The 23,238-nt window shown below is 43.0% G+C and overlaps 1 protein-coding gene across 3 annotated transcripts in view; it reads left to right on the plus strand.

Moving 5' to 3' along the window:
• CD163 (CD163 molecule) overlaps window positions 1-22,551 on the plus strand; it is a 117,783-nt gene extending 95,232 nt beyond the window's left edge. For all 3 annotated transcript variants that reach the window (XM_081587962.1, XM_081587966.1, XM_081587967.1), the window contains 10 exons: window positions 7,395-7,487; window positions 7,561-7,875; window positions 8,997-9,311; window positions 14,336-14,377; window positions 14,466-14,780; window positions 15,033-15,065; window positions 15,612-15,749; window positions 16,189-16,281; window positions 17,140-17,277; window positions 21,850-22,551. In XM_081587962.1, coding sequence (XP_081444088.1) covers window positions 7,395-7,487; window positions 7,561-7,875; window positions 8,997-9,311; window positions 14,336-14,377; window positions 14,466-14,780; window positions 15,033-15,065; window positions 15,612-15,749; window positions 16,189-16,281; window positions 17,140-17,277; window positions 21,850-21,992 — 1,625 coding nt within the window. In that variant the 3' untranslated portion in view covers window positions 21,993-22,551. The remainder of the gene's footprint in view (window positions 1-7,394; window positions 7,488-7,560; window positions 7,876-8,996; window positions 9,312-14,335; window positions 14,378-14,465; window positions 14,781-15,032; window positions 15,066-15,611; window positions 15,750-16,188; window positions 16,282-17,139; window positions 17,278-21,849) is intronic.
• The last annotated feature ends 687 nt before the right edge of the window (window positions 22,552-23,238 follow it).

Here is a 23,238-nt window from a genome sequence, read left to right on the forward strand (position 1 = left end):
CAGCTGTTATCCTTATGGGGATCCCCTTGTGTGTTATTTGTTGTTTTTCCCTTGCTGCTTTTAATATTTGTTCTTTGTGTTTGATCTTTGTTAATTTGATTAATATGTGTCTTGGGGTGTTTCGCCTTGGGTTTATCCTGTTTGGAACTCTCTGGGTTTCTTGGACTTCTGTGACTATTTCTTTCCTCAATTTAGGGAAATTCTCAACTATTATCTCCTCGAGTATTTTTTCATGGCCTTTCCTTTTATCTTCTTCTTCTGGGACTCCTATGATTCGAATGTTGGGGCGTTTCATATTGTCCCAGAGGTCCCGGAGGTTTTCCTCATTTCTTTTGATTCTTTTTTCTTTTTTCCTCTCTGCTTCGTTTATTTCCATCATTCTATCTTCTACCTCACTTATCCTATCTTCTGCCTCCGTTATTCTACTGTTGGTTCCCTCCAGAGTGTCTTTTATCTCCTTTATTTCATTATTCATTCTATATTGATTCCTTTTTATTTCTTCTAAGTCCTTGATAAACATTTCTTGCATCTTCTCAATCTTTGTCTCCAGGCTATTTATCTGTAACTCCATTTTGCTTTCAAGATTTTGGATCATTTTTATTATCCTTATTCTAAATTCTTTTTCGGATAGATTCCCTATCTCCTCCTCTTTTGTTTGGCTTTGTGGGCATTTCTCATTTTCCTTTACTTGCTGAGTATTTCTCTGCCTTTTCATCTTGTTTAGATTGCTGTGTTAGGCGTGGCCCTTCTGTATTCTGGTAGTATGAAGTTCCTCTTTGTTGTGGAGGTTCCTCACTGCGGTTGGGGTTGGACAGGTGGCTTGTCAAGGTTTCCTGGTTGGGGGAGCTTGTGTCGGTGTTCTGGTGGGTGGAGCTGGATTTCTGCTCTCTTGAGTGTAATGGAGTGACCAGTATTAATTTTTGAGATGTCTATGGATTTGGTGTGCCTCTGGGCAGCCTGTATATTGATGCTCAGGTCTATGTTCCTGCGTTGCTGGAGAATTTGCGTGGTATGTCTTGCTCTGGAACTTATTATCTCTTGGGTGGAGCTTGGTTTCAGTGAATTTATGGAGGCTATTGGATGGTCTCTTATTAATTAATGTTTCCCCTGGCTTTCAGTCTTATTCTTGCAGTAGCCTCAAGACTTCTCCTTCCATACAGCCTCAATAATAAAACTTTTAGGTTAATGGTGAAAAGATTCTCCACAGTGAGGGATACCCAGAAAGGTTCACTGAGTTACATGGAGAGATGAGGTGGGGGGGGTGGGTTGAAGTGACCAGGAGGGGAAGAGGGGAATTCAAATGTGGAGAGAGCAATCTAGCCAGTAAGCACTTCCCTCCGTGCTTTCCACAGTTTGGAACCCTCAGAGTGATTCACAGAGATACATAGAGAGGGGGGAGGAAGGTAACAGAGGTGAGCATGAGTAGAAAGGGAGGAATTAAGAGGGGAGAGAGAGATCTGGGCAGTATCCTGTTCCTGAAGTGTTCTCCGGTACCCAGAACACCCTCAGAGATTCACAGAATTGGGTTGAGAAGAGAAGGAGGAGGGTGGGAGATAGAGGTTCCCTGGGGGAGAAGAAAGAGCATCAATAGGGGGAGAGAGTGATCAGGCCAGTGATCACACTCCTGAGTAAAAATGGGTCCTAAAGATTGGGTTCTTAAATGTACAGAGTTGATATCAAATATGTAAAACACAGATTAAAAATCTAGAGTAGAGGTTAGACTCTTATAAAACTTACAATCTAAAAAAAAAAAAGAAAAAAAAAAAAAAAGAAAAAAGGGAACAGTGTAAAAAGAAAAAAAAAAACAGTAAAACAGTAAAAAAAGAAACAGTAAAAAAATGTAGAACAGGAAAAAAACATTAAAAAAAAAAAAAACACAAAAGGTATAAGATATATGTATGTAGTTTGCTTCAAAAATAGGGTTTTTTTTTTTTTTTGCAAGTTAATAGTGTGTTATGAAAATGAAAGTTAAAGGTGTAATAGAGGACTTGAAGAAAAAGGAAAGAAGAGAAAAAAAAATTTTTTTTAATTAAAAAAAAAAATTAAAAAAAAAATTAAAAAAAAAAAATAATAGTAAAAAATATATATATCCCGGACTTTCTCTGGAGCTGTTGTGAGCAGTGTGGGATCTGCTCAGTTTTAGATAGATCCTTATTCCTGCTTATACTTTTCAAGATCTGTAGGTCCTTTTTAACGCAGTCGGTATTAGCTACAGGGATCTTAATCTGTTGGCCTGTCCCTTCCAAAGCACTTCCCTCTGTTTATTTGGCTTCTGTTTGGAGATCTCTTCAGTATCTAATTTCCGCCCTGCAACAAAGCGGTGGAGGTGATCTCTTTAGGTTCGCTTGTTCAATCGTGCTGTGGGGAGGAAGGAACACTGCAATTCTGGCGTGTGTGTGGTAAGCTCGCAGTGTCTCGGCCGCACTGGGTTCGCCCCCGCTCACGGCGTGTGTGCTTTCCCCGTCTACCCTGCTCAGGCTTCAGGTTACTCGGCCGGGGAGCGGGCCCTGAGCTGCGTGCACTTCCCAGGTCTAAGCCGCTCAGGTTCAGGCTCCCGGTTACTCCACAAAGGCGCAGACTCGGTTTCGCCCGCGGCTTGTGCCGTTCCCGGACGGAGCTGCCCAGGCGGCCAGGAGTTTGGCGAGGGCGCTGTCCCCTGTTGGGGCGGTGCGGCTTATCACCTCCCTGGTCCCCGCCTCGGTTTACGGGCGCGCCCGGCTCCGGTGTGCTTTGTGTCGGTTCTGGGGAGCTGGTCTCTGGCTGCGACCCTCCCGGCTGCTGTCGACCCTCCGGGATCTCAGGCAGTCTTTGCTTAAAAACTGGGAGCCTGTTTGCAGTTTGGTAGGGGGTGCCCTCTCTGGAGCCGAGTTTGCCCCTTTCCGGCTCTAGCGGGCCCCGCCTGCCCGCTGTGTCCGGCGGGGGATGGCGCGGTCCGCAGCCGGCTAGCTCTCCTCTGGTATCGCTCAGTCCTTTGTTCTGTGAGCGGGCCGGCAGTGCCTTAGAGTTGGGCTTTTCGCGGGATAGTTCTCTCTCTCTCTCGCTGTCCCACAGTTTAGGTTACTATCTCACGTTAGCTCCCTCAGATTGCCCTCGGGGCACTCGGGCCCGGTCCTTACCCTAGGCAATGCCGCCCGCTCCTCTCCGTTCAGCTCCCACTTGCTGGTGGCGGATGATGCGAGCGTCTGGGGTTCTTTGCTGGGAGTTGCTTTAGGCACGTAATCTGTCGATTTTATTTATTTTTTCCTCCCAGTTACGTTGCCCTCCGAGATAAAAAATCCTCCCCCACACCCGCCGGTGAGAGGGTTTCCTGGTGCTTGGAAATTCCTCCTCTTTTACGACTCCCTCCCCGGGACGGGTCTCCGTCCCTAACTCTTTTGTCTCTCTTTTTATCTTTTATAATTTCTCCTACCTCTTTTGAAGATAATGCGCAGTTTTTGTGAAAGCCTGACGTCCTCAGCCAGCCTTCAGAAGTAGTTTTGTGAAGTTTGGTCAGCGTTCAGATGTTCTTTCGATAAATTTGTGGAGGAGAGAGTGGTCTCCCCGTCCTATTCCTCCGCCATCTTCTGCTCGCATCCTGAACGTTGAGTTTTAAGCCAAATTTTTCACTCTCCTTTTTCACTTTCATCAAGATACTTTTTAGTTCTTCTTCGTTTTCTACCACGACGGTGGTGTCATCTGCATATCTGAGGTTATTGATAATTCTCCCGGCAATCTTGATTCCTGGGTAACTTTAATTTAAAGAAGTTATGTTGTTGCTTTTCTTGCCAACTACTTTGGTCGTTCTTGGTTTTTGTATTTTGTATACATTTTTGAGCTGAAGCTCCAATACTTTGGCCACCTGATGTGAAGAGCTGACTCACTAGAAAAGATCCTCTTGCTGGGAAAGATTGAAGGCAAGAGGAGAAGGGGATGACAGAAGATGAACTGGTTGGATGGCATCACTGACTCAATGGACATGAGTTTGAGCAAGCTCTGGGAGTTGGTGATGGACAGGGAGGCATGGTGTGCTGCAGTCCATGAGGTTGCAAAGAGTCAGACACAATTGAGTGACTGAACAACAACATAAATTATGAATCAACTCGTCATGTTTCAGACATGCAAAAGCATAAGGGAATTTGATTGAGGTTAGATTTAATCTGTATATAAATTTGAGAATGATTGACTTTGACAGCATTGAGTTTTCCAATTCATTGGAAAAAATATATCCCTTCATTTGGTTAAGTCTTGAATTTCTCTCAAATGTGCTGCACATCTTTAATTAGGTTTTCTCCTAGGCACTTTATGGGTTTGATGTTATTAGTGTTTCCTTTAGTGAAGGTTTTCTAGGAATGAATTCTCTCTGAACTTTACCTGTATTCCCCAAATATTTGGTTAGTGTTTTCTTTTAATCCTTCTTTCTTTTCTCTCTCTCTCTTGCTCTAGTTTTATCTCTCTTTCTCTCTCTTGCTCTAGCTTTCCCTCTCTCCTTCTTTGTCCTTCTCATGCCCCATTTTTCCCTCAGTATGTAAAATCTTTCTGGATTACGTTGCAGACATGATGCTCCTTTATCCTTCCCCCACCCCAACAACAAAAATACTCCAGGGAATTTCCTTACATATCCTAGTTCAGTCAAACCTTTAGAGATATCAGCCCCAGATGACATCTAAGTGCAACCACATGAGAAACCCCAAAGATAGAACTGCTAAGTTGAATCTTTCCCAAATTACTAACCCAGAAAATCATGAGCAAAATTAAAAAAAAAATTCTTTCAATTGCTAAGTTTGGGGGAAATTTTGTTATACAGTATTATTAACCAAGCAATTACCATATGACCAGCATTTCTAAATAGAGGAATATTTATCCTCTGATCTTCCATTTTACTATTTCTACTTAGTGTTGATCTAATGTACTGTTACACTCATTCTCTAGTTCTTAATTTCAGCTGTTAACTTTTTCAGCTGTAGAATTTTCATTTGTTTTTGTTATCATTTCTCTGCCAAGTTGTACATCTTGTTAATTCTTTGAGGACTTTAATCATGGCTATTTAAATTCTCTGTCAGACTATAAAACTCTTAGAGGAAAACATAGGCAGAACATTCTGTGACATAAATTACAACAAGATCTCTTTTGACCAATCCCTAAAGAAAATAAAGACAAAAATAAACAAATAGGACCTAATTAAACTTAAAAGCTTTTACATATCAAAGGAAACCATGAACAGAACAAAAAGACAACTCTCAGAATGGGAGAAAATATTTGCAAATGAAGCAACTGACAAGGGATTAATCTTCAAAATACACAAACAACTCAATATCAACAAACCAAGCAATCCAATGAAAAAATGGCAAAAAGACATAAATAGACATTTTCCCAGACATACAGATGGCTAACAAATACATGAAAAGATGTTCAACATCACTAATTATTAGAGAGATGCAAATCAAAGCTACAGTCAGGTGTTACTTCACACCAGTCAGAATGTCTATCATTAAAAAATCTACAAACAATAAATGCTGGAGAGAATGTACAGAAAATGGAATTCTCCTACATATGGGTAACTAAATTGGCACAACTTCTATGGAGAACAGTATGGAGATTTCCTCAAAAAATTAAAAACAACTATCCTATGACTCAGGAATCCCACTCCTGGGCATATACCTGGAGAAAATCATCATTCAAAAAGATACTTTGATCATGATATTTATTGCAGCACTATTTGCAACAGTCAGGACTCAGAAGCAACCTAAATGTCCATCAAGGAGGACTGGATAGAAAAGAAGTGGTACATATATAAAATGGAATATTACTCACCCACCAAAAGAAACAAAGTTGTGTCATTTGCAAAGACATGGATAGACCTGGAGATTGTCATGTAGAGTGAAGTAAATCAGAAAGAGTAAAACAAATATTGTATAACATCACTTATATGTGGAATCTAGAAAAATGGTAAAGATGAACTTATTGCAAAGCAGAAATAGAGACACCAACATAGAGAACAAACATATGGATATTAAGAGGGGAAATGCAGAGTGGGATGAATTGGGACATTGAGATTGATTCATACATACTATTGATGTGCTGTGCTTTGTGCTTAGTCTCTCAGTTGTGCAACCCCATGGACTGTAGCCCTCGAGGCTCCCCTGTCCGTGGGGATTCTCCAGGAAAGAATAGTGGAGTGGGTTGCCATGCCCTCCTCCAGGGGATATTCCAACCCAAGGATCAAACCCAGGTCTCCTGCATTGCAGGAGGATTCTTTACCGTCTGAGCCTCCAGACTCAGAAGCCCTACACTATTGATACTAAGTATAAAATAGATAATGCCTGGAGAATCCCATAGACATGGAGCCTGATGGGCTACAATCCATAGTGTCACAGAGTCAGACATGACCGAAGTGACTTAGCATGCATGCACATATAAAATAGATAAATAATAATATATTTTATAGCACAGGGAACTCTACTCAGTGTTCTGTGGTGACCTAAATAGGAAGTAAATCCAATAAAGAGGGGATATATATATATATTGTTGTTGTTGTTTAGCTGCTGAGTTGTGTCTGGCTCTTTTGTGACCCTTTGGGCTGTAGCCTGCCATGCTCCTTTGTCCATAGTATTTCCTAGGCAAGAATACTGGAGTGGGTTGCCATTTCCTTCTCCAAAGAATCTTCCCAATCCAGGGATGGAACCCCAGTCTCCTGTTTGGCAGATAGATTCTTTACCACTGAATCACCTAGGAAGCCCATATGTATATGTATAACTTATTAAATTTGCTGTACAGAAGATGCTACCACAACATTGTAAAGCAATTATACTCAAATAAAAATTAATAAAATTAAATAAAATAAATTCTCTGTCAGGTAGCTCTAAAAGCCAACTACCCTGGGAAATTTTTTACTGTTTCTTTTTCTTCTCGATTTTCCACGAGATCTCTTTTATATAAGTATTTTTAAAATCACAAACACTGTAGATAAAAAATTGTACAAAACCTTCAGAAAGGATTTTGCTTTGCTTCTTCTATTTAAGGGACAGATTTAAGGATAGAACTACTTATTTAACTCATTCTTAGGTCAGAGCTTGGCTTAAAACAGGAATTGTGGCATTGTCAGGACCAGGGCTCTTCATAGAGAAAGGGAACACTAAGATAATGATAACTTCACTGGTATGTTACAGCTTTCATCTCAGCTCCATCACTAGGTCATTATTTATTTTTTTTTTTTCTTTTGAACTTTTTACTTTGTATTGGGGTATAGCCGATTAACAATGTTATTATAGTTTCAGGAGAAAAGCCAGGGATTCAGCCATACATATACATGTATCCATTTCCCCCCAAACTCCACTCCTCTCCTAAAAATTATTTAGTTTAACTGACTTTCCTGTTCTTTAACCCTCCCAACCCTCTAATCATCACTGTTTCTTCAGGAAACCAGACCCAGGTGCTGACCCAGTGCAACCACTTTGTGTCTGAACAAACAGGATCTGCTGCCTCAGAGGAGAGAGGCCCCTATTGCTCAGGTGAGTGTCCCACAGGACAGAAGACCCTTATTTCCCAGGTCATCGCCGCATTGTTCCATTTCTCTCTCCTCAGACAGCAGACAGCTCCGCCTGGTGGACGGAGCCGGTCCCTGCGCCGGGAGAGTGGAGATCCTTGACCAGGGCTCCTGGGGCACCATCTGTGATGACGGCTGGGACCTGGACGATGCCCGCGTGGTGTGCAGGCAGCTGGGCTGTGGAGAAGCCCTCAATGCCACGGGGTCTGCTCACTTTGGGGCAGGATCAGGGCCCATCTGGCTGGACGACCTGAACTGCACAGGAAATGAGTCCCATGTGTGGAGGTGCCCTTCCCAGGGCTGGGGGCGGCACGACTGCAGACACAAGGAGGACGCGGGGGTCATCTGCTCAGGTCTGCGCTGCACACTGTCCACAGGCTGGGGAAGGGGTGGGGCCCTGGAGGTCGGGGGTCTGAGTCTTGAGGGAGAGACGCTCAAAGGACCAGAGAAGGAGGCTTCCTCGCATGGAGCCTGTCTTTCCAGCAGACAAGAAGAGAAGGTGCTTTCATTTCCTCCTGCGGCAGCTGAGAGTCTGATCCTTTCTTCTCAGTAGTGTTTCCTGGCAGAGCCTTTTCTCACAGTTTTTCTTGAAATCAGGGCTCACTCTTCTGGTAGATATGGTAGAGAAGTCTTAAAGCCATGGTGCTAGTTTTTGTTTGTTCTGTAACGAACTATCACACAATTAATGATTTAAAAGAACACATTTATTTCCTTACACTTCTGTAGCTTAGATGTCCAACAGGGGTCTCATTGGACTGGGATCAAGGTTTCAACAGGGCCATGTCACTTCCAAGGCTCTGGGAAAGAATCTGTTTCTTGTCTTTTCAAGCTTCTAGAAACTGCCTGCCTCCCTTCGCTCATAACCGGCTTCTGTTCATCATCAGACCAGCAATGCTCCATCTCTCTAACCATTACCCATATTCACATCTCTCTCTAACCAGAACGAGGAAAAGTATTCCATTTTAAAGGATAGTGAGTCTAAGAATGTGGTTAGACTGTGCTCAGGTGGTTAATCCGCCATATTTCAGGTTAATCTCACCATCCCAAGGTCCTTACCTTAATCACATCTGTAAAGTCCCTTTTGCCAGATGAGGAAACATAGACACAGGTTCCATGTAGACATTTGTGGGTCCATTATTCTATCTGCCCCCACACTGTCCATATCACATCCATTTCATACACTCTTTTAGATGTTTTGTCAGGAAGCAGGACTCAGAAAACTCTCCCTGCAGGTGTCCAGGTTGGTCTTCCTCTCAGTTCATATCCACTACATCACAGTGGTAGAAATATTTCGAAAGATAGACACAAATGGACAAAGTCAGATAGAAAAGAGACAAGTTTCACTCTGGTTATCTAATGTATTTACTTCCTCAGCTGGGCAGTAGATGAATGTTCACAATTTGGGGGAGAGAGGAAAACCCAGAGCACTGAGGTGGGTGCTCACTGTGTCCTGTCTCCTCCCTTTCAATCTTAGAGTTCCTGGCCCTCAGGATGGTGAGCGAGGACCAGCAGTGTGCTGGGTGGCTGGAAGTTTTCTACAATGGGACCTGGGGCAGTGTCTGCCGCAGCCCCATGGATGATGTCACCATATCCATCATCTGCAGTCAGCTTGGCTGTGGGGACAGTGGAAACCTCAACACCTTTGTTGCTCTTAGGGAAGGTTCTAGACCCCGGTGGGTAGATTTAATCCAATGTCGGAAAACAGATTCCTCTCTCTGGCAATGTCCTTCTGACCCATGGAAATACAGTTCATGTTCTCCAAAGGAGGAAGCCTACATCTCGTGTGCAGGTGACTTACTGTCTGTTTCTGTGTCTGTCCCAACCCTGTAGGATGTTATTAGTGAGATTTGATATTTTAAAATCTAAGTGATGGGTTTAAGTTGAGTTTGTAAAATGAAGTTTGGATGGAGCTAGTTTAATCCACATGTTCAACACTTGCTTTTAAAAAATTTTAATTGACATAATTGATATAACATTATATTGTTTGCTGTGTAAAACATAATGCTTATATATTTGTATATATAGGTAAATGATCACAACAGTTAGTCTAGTTATATCCATCACCATATATGTAGTTAAATATTTTTCTTATATGGTGAGAATATTTAAGATGTATTTTCTCACCACCTTTCAAATAGACAATACAGTAGTCACTATGGTCACCATGCTCTCTTCACTTATTAATTTTATAGCTCAATTTTGACTACCTTTGCCTGCACCAAATTCCCCACCTCTGGCAGCCACCAACTACTCAGCATCTCTGAACTTGCTTTTTGCTCTAAGATTACACATATAAATGAGATCATATGGTGTTTTTATTTCTCTGTCTGATTTGTTTCCCTTAGCATAATGCCCTCAAGGTCCATCCATGTTGTTGAAACTGGAAAGATTTTCTTCTTTTTTTTATGGGTGGATATAGGTCTATATTACATTTTCTTTATTCATTCATTCATCAGTGAAGACTTACATTGTTTGACTCTTGTATATATTGCTAAAAAATACTAAAAGGTAATGCTGTTAAAGTGCTGCAGTCAATATGCCAACAGATTTGGGAAATTCAGCAGTGGCCACAGAACTGGAGAAGGTCAGTTTTCATTTCAATCCCAAAGTAGGGCAATGCCAAAGAATTTCAAACTACCACACAACTGTGCTCATTTCACATGCTAGCAAGGTTATGCTCAAAGTCTTTCAAGCTAGGCTTCAGCAGGAAGTGAACGGAGAACTTCCAAGATGTATAAGCTTAGAAAAGGCAGAGGAACCAGAGATCAAATTGCCAACATTTGTTGGATCATAGAGTAAGCCAGAGAATTCCAGAAAAACATCTGCTTCATTGACTACACTAAAGTCTTTGATCATGTGGATCACAACGAACTGTGGAAAATTCTCAAAGGGATGAGAATACCAGAGCACCTTACCTGCCTCCTGAGAAACCTGTATGCAGGTCAAGAAGCAGCAGTTAACACTGGATATGAAACAACCGACTGGTTCCCAATTTGGAAAGAAGTTCATTAAGGCTGTATATGTCACCCTGTTTATTTAACTTATATGCAGAGAACATCAAGGGAAATGCCAGCTGTATGAATCACAAGCTGGAATCAAGATTGCTGTGAGAAATATCAACAACCTTAGATACGCAGAAGATACCACTCTAATGGCAAAAAACGAAGAGGAATTGAAGAGCCTCTTGTGGAGGGTGAAAGAGGAGAGTGAAAAAGCTGGCTAAAGCTCAACATTCTAAAAACTAAGATCATGGCATCTGGCCCCATCACTTCATGGCAAATAATAGGGGAAAAAGTGGAAACAGTGACAGATTTTCTTTTCTTGGGCTCCAAAATCACTGCTGATGTTGACTGCAGCCATGAAATTAAAAGAGGCTTGTTCCTTGGGAAGAAAGCTGTGACAAACCTAGACAGAGAATTAAAAAGCAGAGACATCACTTTGCTGACAAAGGTCCATATAGTCAAAGCTATGTTTTTTTCCAGTAGTCATGTATGGATGTGCGAGTTGGATTATAAAGAAGCTGAGTGCCAAAGACTTGATGTTTTTGAATTGTGGTGCTTGGACACCACAATTGAATTGAGAGTCCTTTTGGTAGGAAGGAGATCAAACCAATCAATCCTAAAGGAAATCAACACTGATTATTCATTGGAAGGACTTCAGCTGAAGCTGAAGCTCCAGTACTTCGGCCACCTGATGAGAAGCGCTGACTCATTGGAAAAGACCATGATGCTGAGAAATACTGAAGGCAAAAGGAGAAGAGGGCCACAGAGGATGAGATAGTTAGCATCACCAACTCAGTGGACATGATTTGAGCAAACTTTGAGAGATAGTTAAGGACAGAAGAGCCTGGCATTTGCAGTCCATGGTGTTGCAAAGAGTCAGACACAACCTAACAACTGAACAAATATTGCTGCAGTGAACATTGGGTTTTCAAGTTAGTGTTTTTGTTTCCTTCAGATAAATACTCGAAAGTGAAATTGCTAAATCATATGGCAGTTCTATTTTTAATTTTTGATGCACCTCAATACTGTTTCCATAGGGGCTGCATCAACTTACATTTCCTCTCACTGTGCAAAAGCTTTCCTGTCTCTTCACATTCTCCTCAACTCCTGTTATTTCTTCTTTTTGATAAAAGCCTTTCTAGAGGATATGAGGTGATATCTCGTGGTTTTGATTTGTCTTGTCTGATGATTAGTAGTGTTGAGCATGTTTTCATGTACCTATTGGCAAATTGTATGTATTCTTTAAAAAAACGTCTCTTCAGGTTCTCTGCCCATTTTTAAAAAATCAGATTGTTTTTTGCTAATGAGTTGTATCAGCTCCTTGTGTATTTTGGATAATAATCCTTACCATAAATATAATATGCAAATATTTTCTCCAATTCCATAGGTTGCTTTTTCATTTTGTTGATGATTTCCTTAATTGGGCAGAAGCTTTTTAGCCTTATGTGGTCGCAACTGCTTGTTTTTACTCTTGTTCCCTTTGCTTTTGATGTCAAATCCCAAAAATCATCACAAAGACTGGTGTCAAGGATTTTATTTCTTTTTTTTCTTGTAGAAATTTTACGGTTTCAGGACTTGTGATCAAATCTTTAATCTATTTTGAGTTAATTTTTGTGAATGGTGTAAGATAGTGATCCAGTTTCATTTTTTTGCATGTGGCTGTCCAGTTTCCCCCATGCCATTTACTGAGAAAACTGTCCTTTCCCCACTGTATATTCTTGGCTTCCTTGTCAAAAATTAATTGACCATACAAATGTGGGTTTATTTATGGGCTTTCTATTCTGTTCCATTGATCTCTGTGTCCATTTTTATACCAACAACATACTGTTTTGATTAATATAGCTTTGTAATATAGTTTGAAATCAGGAAGCATGACACCTCCAGCTTTGTTATTCGTTCTCAAGATTGATTTGGTATTCAGAATCTTTTGTGGTTCCATGCAAATTTTAGGATTATTTCTTCTGTATCTGTGAAAATTTCCATTGGAATTTTGATAAGGATTGCAGTGAATCTATAGATTGCTTTGGGTGGTATGGGCATGTTAACAATATTAGATCTTCCAATCCATGAGCACAGAATATCTTTCCATTTATTTGAATCATCTTCAGTATCTTTCATCAATGTCTTATAGTTTTCAGTGTACAGGTCTTTCACCTCCTTGGTTAAATTTATTCCTAGATATTTTATCCATTTTCATGCAAATGTAAATAGAATTGTTTTCTCAGTTTCTCCTTATGGCAGTTTGTTGTTAGTGTAAAGAAATGCATATGATTTTTGTATATAGATTTTTCATTCTACAACTTTACTGAATGTATTAGTTCTCATATTTTTGGTGAAGCCTTTAGTGTTTTCTACACATAATATCATGTAAGAGGGTTTCTTTCCTCATGACTCTGATGGTAAAGAATCTGTCTGCAATGCAAGAGACCCAGGTTCAGTCCCTGGGTCAGAAAGATCCCCTGCAGGGGGAAATGGCAACCCACTCCAGTATTCTTGTCTGGAGAATCCCATGGACAGAGGATCCTGGTGGGCTATAGTCCTTGGAGTTGCAAAGAGACAGACATAAGTGAGTGACTAACACTTTCACTTTTTAATCTGCAAATAGTGTCAGTTTTGCCTCTTCCTTTCAGATTTGGATGTCTTGATTTTCTTTTTATTCCCTGATGGATCTGGATAGGACTACCAAAACTACGTTGAATAAAAGTGGTGACAGTAGACATTTTTGTCTTGTGTCTGATTTCAGTGGAAAAGCTTTCGGTTTTTATAGTCAATATGATGTTAGCTGTGAACTTCCCATATGGCCTTAATTATGCTGAGATGCAATCCTTCTATATCTACTTTGTAAAAGAATTATTGCCATAAGTGGTTGTTGAATTTGTCACTTTTTCTGCATCCTTTGAGGATATGATTTTTACCTTCATTTTGTTTATTTGGTGTATCACATTGATTAATTTGTGAATGTTGAACTATTCTTGCATCCTTGGAACAAATATCACTTGATCATGGTGTATGATTCTTTTAACGTATTGTCAAGTTCAGTTTTATAATATTTTGTTGAGGATTTTTGCACCTATGTCTATCAGAGTATTAGCCTGTAATTTTCTTTTCTCATGGTGTCCTTATCTGGCTTTGGTATCAGAATAATGTTGGCCTCATAAAATGAATTTGGAATGTTCCTTTCTTCTGTTTTTGGAAGAGTTTGAGAAGCCTCCACCAGTAAATACTGTTACATTGGGAACTGAGATTTCGACAATAAGTATTGAATGAAATAAATAAATGTTGGGGAGGGCAACAAATAGTCAAATCATAGCACCTTATTTCCTTCCACATTTCTCTCTGTTTCTCTCCTTCCTTCCCCCTCCACATACACAAACCCACAGCTAAGATTGTGGCGAGAGATATTTCAAAAACAGAGGCTCACTCCCTTCCTTGCCTCTCTTTGTTCATCTCTATGTCTTTTCCATTTGAAGGCCAAAGATGCATTAAACTGTTACACTTTTTATTGATGATGTTTTTCCTACAATTAAACCTGTGAACTGAGAGGTGGTAAAGTCTTTGACCATGAAAATGAGCAACCCCCTCACAGTGGTCCTGCCATCATTTTCTTAGAGGTTCTCTGCATAGAGTGGGTAGGAGGTTTGATAGGATGATCTGGAAAGAATATACACATTTTGATACTTTATGACAAGTAATATTTACCCTTATGTTTGTTTTTTATTGTGTGTGTGCGTGTTGTTTTGAATTTGTATTTATTTCTCGCAGCTTCAATTCTTTTATAAATATATTTCAGTCTTTTGTTCATTGTTTGCAGGAAGAAGACCCAAGAGCTGTCCAACTGCTGCCCCCTGCACAGGTGCGTCAGCCCCGCCCCCTCCCCGTGGCTCCCAGGGGCTCCTTCCTCCCACCGGGGGCAGTCACAGGAGGGGCTGCTGCCTTTTCAGACAGAGAGAAGCTCCGGCTCAGGGGAGGAGACAGCGAGTGCTCAGGGCGGGTGGAGGTCTGGCACAGCGGCTCCTGGGGCACCGTATGCGATGACTCCTGGAGCCTGGCAGAGGCAGAGGTAGTGTGTCAGCAGCTGGGCTGTGGCCAGGCCCTGGAAGCCGTGCGGGCCGCGGCGTTTGGCCCTGGAAATGGGAGCATCTGGCTGGACGAGGTGCGGTGCGGGGGACGGGAGTCCTCCCTGTGGGACTGTGCTGCGGAGCCCTGGGGGCAGAGCGACTGCAAGCACGAGGAGGATGCTGGTGTGAGGTGCTCTGGTGAGTGAGGGGCTCGGGGTCCGCCCTGGGTGAGCTGGGGCAGCGCGGGGGCACTGTGCTGGGCTGGGCGTGGTGGGGAGTTTGTGTTCAGACAGTGTCCCAGTGCTGGGGCTCTGATCTAGAGCCAGGGAGCTGGGAGGACTGGACACTGGTGTCGAGACTGAGGGGTGATTTCAGGCTCAGGAGGGAAAAAATGTGTTGTCCTGTATTCTGGCCAATTCCCCTTCCCTACACTGCTGTTTTTCTCTTTAGGTGCAAAGACAACATTGCTCTTGACTACAGCAGGTACTGTGTCTCCATCTACAGGCAGGGGAGAATACTCAGATTCTGGTAACCTGTTCTGTGGGCTCTCCCACAGCTCAGGAGAGGAAAGAGCCTGAGGAGCCATGGCTGGTGGGGAGGAGCCAGGGCATTACTTTGGGGAAATCCCCTGCCTTGGTTCCCAGGGTCAAATGTTCTCATGCCGGGGGGTCCAAGTGGGTCTGGTTTCCACGTTGCAGAATCTAAGGATATCCCACCTGCCCCTCAGTGTTGCTCCTCATCAGTGAGGTGCAGGTCCCAGGACTGTCTGATGCTCTTTCTCCTGAAGCCCAAGGAGAAGGGATGAGCTGGCCCCTCAGAGGCTGTCTCAGCAGGGCAGCTCCCTGACAATCTGCAGCTCTGCCTTAGGGCCACACTGGGAGTAGAGTTGACTCATCTCAGGACAAGACCCAGATGAGCTCGTCAATGTCTGAGGCTGGGACGCCATCATCCGGAGCTCTTGGAAATGCTGGCACAAGGGTTTCTCTGTGCCCAGGACCTCCTCCAACCCTCTTCCCTTGTTCTCACTAGGGACCAGACCAGCCTCAAATCCTCTCCCTGGCATCTTCTCCCTGCCTGGGGTCCTCTGCCTCATCCTGGGGGCCCTTCTCTTCCTGGTCCTCATCATCCTGGTGACTCAGCTGCTCAGAGGGAGAGCAGAGCTCAGAGGTGGGCTGCAGGGGGAACTGGGGACCAGGGAGAGTGTGTGGAGGCAGGAGATGGGGCAGGTGTGAGGAGGGGAACCTGGGCCAGGTCTCTGTTCTGAGTTGCAGAACTCCATGTGCTCCATGCTAAACTCTAAAGGCTGAGTGTACAGAGGTTCTTAGGACTGGGGTGTAAACTCTCATAAGTCATGGCCTCTCCTTTGAGACCAGACAAGTTGGGGCTGAGCTGTGGATTCAGGTCAGATGAGGGGAGAAGGTGCTGACATGGTACCTGGGGTGGGAGACGATGCTGAGGTTCTGGCAGCCCCATGTGAGCACCGGGAAGAAGAAGGGTGGGCCTGCTTGAGGTGTATGCAGTGGCACCTCTGACCTGCTGGGGGTCTCTCAGCCTGCTGGATGGAGGTGTCTGGGGAGGCATCTCTGACTGCTGGGGGATCTCTTAGCCTTATCCAGCTATGAAGTTTCTTTTACTGAAGCCATATATGAAGAGCTCGATGACCTTGTGATTCGGAAGGAGGGTCTTCTTGGTAGCTCAGGTGGGTACCTCTGCCTGCCCTCCTGGGACCTCTGGTTGTCTCCACTCACTGGCTGTGCGGGTCTTCTCAGCGTCTTCAGACCCCACGTGTGCCCCAGGTTCACAGAGGCGGCTCCTCCCAAGTGGCAGGATGGCCTCTCAGAGCTCTGTGAGCCCCCAGCCTCTGTCTACATGGCAGGAACCAGGCCCCTTCTCAGCCTTAACACAGGTCCCATGGTGTGGGGAGGGTCATTCTGTGTGTTGTGTGATGTTTGTCTCCACATTAGGCTTCCTGTCAGATGACTCAGTGAATAAACTGCCATATTACACCAGGGATGGTGAGGAGTACAGTGACTACAGATCTCCTCCTGGTAATAGAGGTGGACCCACCTTGGCTGGGCTTTGGGGAGGAGAGTTTCCCTCATAGAGACAAATTGCAAGGGGTTCAGTCTTCCTTCGATGGACCAGAGACATCCCTTGTGTCCAGATGGGATCCATCCTTCTCCTTCTCTGGCTGTTCTGTGATGTCTCACATTGGGGCTGGGCTCTCTGTGTCCTGAATCACAATAGGCACACAATGTTTTAAAAAATTACATCTGTAAAGCACAATTTGTCCAAGTATTTTAGTAATGTTCAGTGGTGAAAGAATTGCTTTGAGATATGTAGTTTCCATCAGGAAATGTAATATATATAAAATTGGTTTATGGGTACATCAGAATGAAACATGGTCTTAGAGAAAAAATCTTTTGAAACAAGGAGTGACTGATGCCTCTATTTAGCAACTCAGAAACACGTGATCATAAGGGACTTAGGTATTTCCCAGATCAACCCACTTACTGTGGTTTCATCCGATCCCCTTGTCTGCTCTTGGAACCCCCAGATCAGAGGACTGATGTCCCTGCTGAAAATTACGATGATGCTGAAGAGGTACCAGTGCCTGGGGCTCCTCCTGCCTCTCAGGGGAGTGAAGAGAAAGTGCCCCCAGAGAAGGTGGATGGGATGAGGTCCTCTCAGAAAGGTGAGTGGGGTCAGCTGATCTGCAGTCTTTCTGTCTGGAAAGAGTGAATCTGTGCTCCTCAAAGCCCAGCCTCCCTAGATTCAAAATATAGATAATCTCATACATTTGACAGAGAAGGCAATGGCACCTCATTCCAGTACTCTTGCCTGGGAAGCCCCATGGATGGAGGAGCCTGGTAGGCTGCAGCCCATGGGGTCGTGAAGAGTCGGACACGACTGAGCGACTTCACTTTCACTTTTCACTTTCATGCACTGGAGGAGGAAATGGCAACCCACTCCAGTATTCTTGCCTGGAGAATCCCAGGGACGGCAGAGCCTGGTGGGCTGCCATCTATGGGGTCGCACAGAGTCAGATACAACTGACGTGACTTAGCAGCAGTAGCAGCAGCAGCAGCAGCAGCATACATTTGATAGCATCATCTTGACCATATGCCATATTTAATGCTGTTAGACTCCTTGCAAGGAGTGAGGAATCACTCTACTTTTGGCATTTATGTCTCCATAATGTGACATAAACTTATCATTTTATATGTGGTATACTTGCATTAAATTTATAGATTATGGAATTTCCTGGTTGTCCAGTGGTTAGGACTCTGTGCTTTCACTGCTAGGGCCCAGGTCCCATCCGGGTCAAGGAACTAAGATCCCACAAGCATTGTGTCATGGCCAAAAGAGAAATTTATTGATTAATTGAGCATATTTATAAAGAAAGCTAAGTGCCAAAGAATTGATGCTTTTGAACTGTAGTGTTGGAGAAGACTCTTGAGATTCCCTTGAACTCCAAGGAAATCAAACCAGTCAATTTAAAGGAAATCAATCCTGAATATTCATTAGAAGGACTGATGCTGAAGCAGAAGCTCCAATACTTTGGCCACCTGATGCGAAGAACTGACTCCTTAGAAAAGACCCTGATACTGAGAAAGATTGAAGGCAGGAGGAGAGGGGGACAACAGAGGATGAGTTGGTTGGATGACATCACCAACTCGATGGATATGAGTTTGAGCAAGCTCTGGGAGTTTGTGATGAACATGGAAGCCTGGCGTGCTACAGTCCACGGGGTCACAAAGAGTCAGACATGACTGAGTCCTTGAACTGAACTGAACCAAATCCAAAGACGGAACAAGTGTTTTAATAATATCTTTGCACTGTCTCGTGCAAAGACAAGGCAAACCATTCAATATCACACTAATCCACGTCTATGCCACAACCAGTAATGCTGAAGAAGCTGAAATTGAATGGTTCTATGAAGACCTACAAGACCTTCTAGAACTAAAACCCAAAAAAGATGTCCTTTTCATTATAGGGGACTGGAATGCAAAAGTAGGAACTCAAGTGATGCCTGGAGTACCAGACAAATTTGGCCGTGGAGTATAAAATGAAGCAAGGCAGAGGTTAACCATTTTGCCAAGAGAATGCACTGGTCATAGCAAACAACCCCTTCCATAAACACAAGAGAAGACGCTACACATGGACATCACCAGATGGTCAATACTGAAATCAGATTGATTATGTTCTTTGCAGCCAAAGAAGGAGAAGCTCTATACAGTTAGCAAAAACAAGACTGGGAGTTGACTGTGGCTCAGATCATGTACTCCTTATTGCCAAATTCAGACTTAAATTGAAGAAAGTAGGGCAAGCCACTTGACCATTCAGGTATGACCTAAATCAAATCCCTTACAATTATACTTTGAAAGTGACAAATAGATTCAAGGGACTAGATCTGGTAGAGAGAAGCCTGAAGAACTTTGGACAGAGCTTCATGACAGTGTAGAGGAGGCAGGGATCAAGATGATTCCCAAGAAAAAGAAATGCAAAAAGGCAAAATGGTTGTCTGAGGTGGCCTTACAAATAGCTGAGAAAAGAGAATTGAAAAGCAAAGGAGAAAAGGGAAGATATATTCATCTGAATGGAGAATTCCAAAGAATAGCAAGGAGAGATAAGAAAGGTTTTCTCAGTAATCAATGCAAAGAAATAGAGGAAAACAATAGAATGGGAAAGACTAGCAATATCTTCAAGAAAATTAGAGATCCCAATGGAACTTTTCATGCAAAGATGGGCTCAATAAAGGACACTAATGGTGTGGACCTTTCAGAAGCAGAAGATATTAAGAAGAGGTGGCAAGAATACATAGAAGAAGTATACAAAAAATATCTTTATGACCCAGATAAGCACAATGGTGTGATGAGTCATCTAGAGTTGCACATCCTGGAATACAAACTCAAGTGGGCTTTAGGAAGAATCACTGTGAACAAAGCTAGTGGAGGTGATAGAATTCCAGTTGAGCTATTTCAAATCCTAAAAGATGATGCTGTGGAAGTGCTGCACTCAATATGCCAGCAAATTTGGAAAACTCAGCAGTGGCCACAGGACTGGAAAAGGTTAGTTTTCGTTCCAATCCCAAAGAAAGGCAATGTCAAAGAATGTTCAAACTACCGCACAGTTGCACTCATCTCTCACGCTAGCAAAGTAATACTCAAAATTCTCCAAGCCAGGATTTAACAGTATGTGAATCTTGAACTTCCAGATGTTTAAGCTGGATTTAGAAGGGGCAGAGGAACCAGAGATCAAATTGCCAACATCTGCTTTTTCATAGAAAAAGCAAGAGAGTTCCAGAAAAACATCCACTGCTTTTTTATTACACCAAAGCCTTTGACTGTGTAGATCACAACAAACTGTGGAAAATTCTTCAAGAGATGGGAATATCAGACCACTTGACCTGCCTCCTGAGAAATCTGTATGCAGGTCAAGAAGTGATAGCTAGAATCATACATGGAACAACAAACTGGTTCCAAATTGGGCAAGGAGTATGTCAAGGCTGTGCATAGTCACCCTGCTTATTTAACATATATGCAGAGTACATCATGCGAAATGCTGGACTGGGTGAAGCACAAGCTGTAATCAAGATTTCTGGGAGAAATATCAATAAACTCAGATAGGCAGATGACACCACCCTTATGGCAGAAAGTGAAGAGGAACTAAAGAGCCTCTTGATGAAAGCGAAAGAGGAGAGTGAAAAAGTTGGCTTAAAACTCAACATTCAAAAAATGAAGGTCATGGTATCCAATCCCATTACTTCATTGCAAATAGATGGGGAATCAATGGAAACAGTGAGAGACTTTCTTCTCTTGGGCTCCAAAATCACTGCAGATGTTGACTGGTCCCATCACTTCAAGGCAAATAGATTGGGAAACAATGGAAATCATGAAAGGCTTTATTTTCTTGGGCTCCAAAATTTCACTGCAGATGAAAATAAAATATGCTTACTCCTTGGATGAAAAGCTATGAGCAAGCTAGATAGCATATTAAAAACAGAGACATTACTTTGCTGACAAAGGCCCGTCTAGTCAAAGCTATGGTTTTTCTAGTAGTCATGTATGGTTGAGAGTTGGATTATAAAGAAAGCTGAGCACCAAAGAATTGATGCTTTGGATCTGTGGCATTGGAGAAGACTCTTAAGAGTCCCTTGGACTGCAAGGAGATCCAACCAGTCAATCCTAAAGGAAATCAGTCCTGAATATTCATTGGAAGGACTGATACTGAAGCTGAAGCTCCAATACTTTGGCCACCTGATGTGAAGAACTGACTCATTGGAAAAGACCCTGATGCTGAGAAAGATTGAGGGCAGGAGGAGAAGGGGATGACAGTGGATGAGATGGTTGGATGGCATCACTGACTCTAGGGACCTGAGTTTGAGTAAGCTCCAGGAGTTGGTGATGGACAGGGAAGCCTGAAGTGCTGCAGTCCATTCAGTGGCAAAGAGTTGGTTGGACACGACTGTGTGGCTGAACTGAACTGTTACATGAAAGGTAGAGATCTAAGAAAATATATTGCAGTATTGAATTGAGTGAAGCATTTTTATAATTTAAGATGAGCTCTGTTTATATGTTAACATTAACAAGTACAAAGTCTATGATATATGGTGACCTTAACATTAAGTCATGGTGGTGGATCATAGACTCAGCATTTGTGATCAGTTAAGGTCTAATTTGCTCCAGTTATTTCAGTAGCTGGGAGAAGACACTCATTCACTAGAAAAGAATATTTCTCCATTTGAGGGCCTGTGTGGTCTCTGGGGAGGGGCCATCTGTGGCTGTACCTGTGATACTATTTGTGGACATTTGGGGTCAGAGGTCAAGTCAACTAAGAGCAGACTTGGGTTGTGAGTGAGGAATTCAGATTTTTCCTGTCTCTAGTCTCCCTCTAGAATTGTGAATTCACATCTATCACCTGTGAAAGGAGAATATTTAAATTCCTTTTTATGATTCTTACTGTTGTTGGCCATCTCCTTGGTATTGTGTGGCCTGGAAGCAAGTCTTCCCAGAGCTCCTGTGTGAGCACAGGTGTCCTGTGATGCAGGAATTCCACATGAGCTGAGGCCCCAGAGACCACCTGAACTGGAGGACAGCTGGGATCCATCCTCACTGTAACTCATGTGAAATATCCTGAAACTCCCTCCCCACACCTCAATCCCAGGGATGCTTTGTCATCACCACTTGCTTGACTCCCTTCCACCATAGGGCTCTGTCCCATCCCCGTGTCTCAGTTCTAATCAAACTTCTCTTTACTATTTCAGGCTCTTCTCTGAACTTCTCCAGAGAGGCGGCTGATCCTGGGGAAGAAGAGAGCCCTTGGCTGTTCCAGGGGGAGAAAGGGGACCCTGGGTATGATGATGTTGCACTAAGTGCCGTGGCAGCATCCCCAGTGCCTTTCCCATGATGTTGTATTAAATATGAGATGAAGCCTCAGATATTCTAATAGCCTATATTTCAGTAGAGAAGTGCTGACCTGTAATTGTGTTATATGGAAACTGCTCAAAATGAAATATTCTGAATAAGTTAACTTTTTGCTGCGTTGCTAATTTAGCAAGTTTCACATCAAATGCTTTTGGATGATTGGTCCTCAAATACCATTTTCCTCAAAGGAAATATGAGATGAGTGAGCTGACCTGCTCCCTCACCTGTCTTAGAGGCTAATAGGGGCATGACTTTGCCCCAAATCACAAATGCTTCAGGTCACTCTTATTTAGAAAAGGATCTAAAGTTGGTCCACATTCACACCCTCCTTCCTAACAAGATGAACTGATGGAAAAAACCCAATCCTGAACATCCTGGATGCTCTCCCTGAGATGTCACTTCACCTGTTTGTAACTTGTTCTTGGGCACCAGACTGGGTGTGAGTTTCAAAGTGGGAGGTAGGCTGGTGGGAGAGAATGGATACAGCTTTCCTTATCCTGCCGAAGTGTTCATGGGTCAATTAAAAATCTAAATGTACATAACTACCTCTCCCTTTCTCATCTCTCATTTATTCCTCAAGTGGATACAGACACCTCTTTTCTCTTCTCCCATGAATAGTTGATGATCAAATCCTTATAAATCCATTCTTTCCTCTCCTTCCCTTCCTAGTATTTCTTCAGGATACTGCTATTTCTTGTCAAATGATCTATCTTTCTAAGTGAATTATATCAGCTCATATATCTCTTCAAGTTGATGGAGGGCAAATTGGTGCTCACCCACACCCTGTATTCAGGTGGGACAAGAGGGCAAGAATGTGGAGACCTAGGCAGAGGGGGTCCAGAAGAAGGGATGTAGACAGAAAGATAAGGAACATTTGGCTATTTATGTTTCAGAGATGTGATGGAGTGCTCTGATATGACTGATCTCTTAGAGGAAGAATTTCAGACTAATGGGCTTCTCTGAAAACATACTATTTCAGGATTGCTTTAATGCAATTACTGTTGAAAACGTAATAGTGATCCGCCTGTGATTCCTCAAGGCAGAGAGAGCTGTTATGCAGGAGTGGCCAAGTAAAGATTACATTCACACAACGGCACCCCCCGCCACCCCACCCCTCCCCCACTCATTCCCTTGTGGACATGTGGATAAGCTGCTGAACTAATAAAAGACCTGACATGGTGACCTGGTTGTAAGCTGAATCCACACAGTGACTTGGTTGATGTCTCTGG

The sequence above is a fragment of the Giraffa tippelskirchi genome, chromosome 4, assembly GCF_054371585.1.
Source record: "Giraffa tippelskirchi isolate mGirTip1 chromosome 4, T2T-mGirTip1v1.2.pri, whole genome shotgun sequence".
Lineage (NCBI taxonomy): Eukaryota > Metazoa > Chordata > Mammalia > Artiodactyla > Giraffidae > Giraffa > Giraffa tippelskirchi.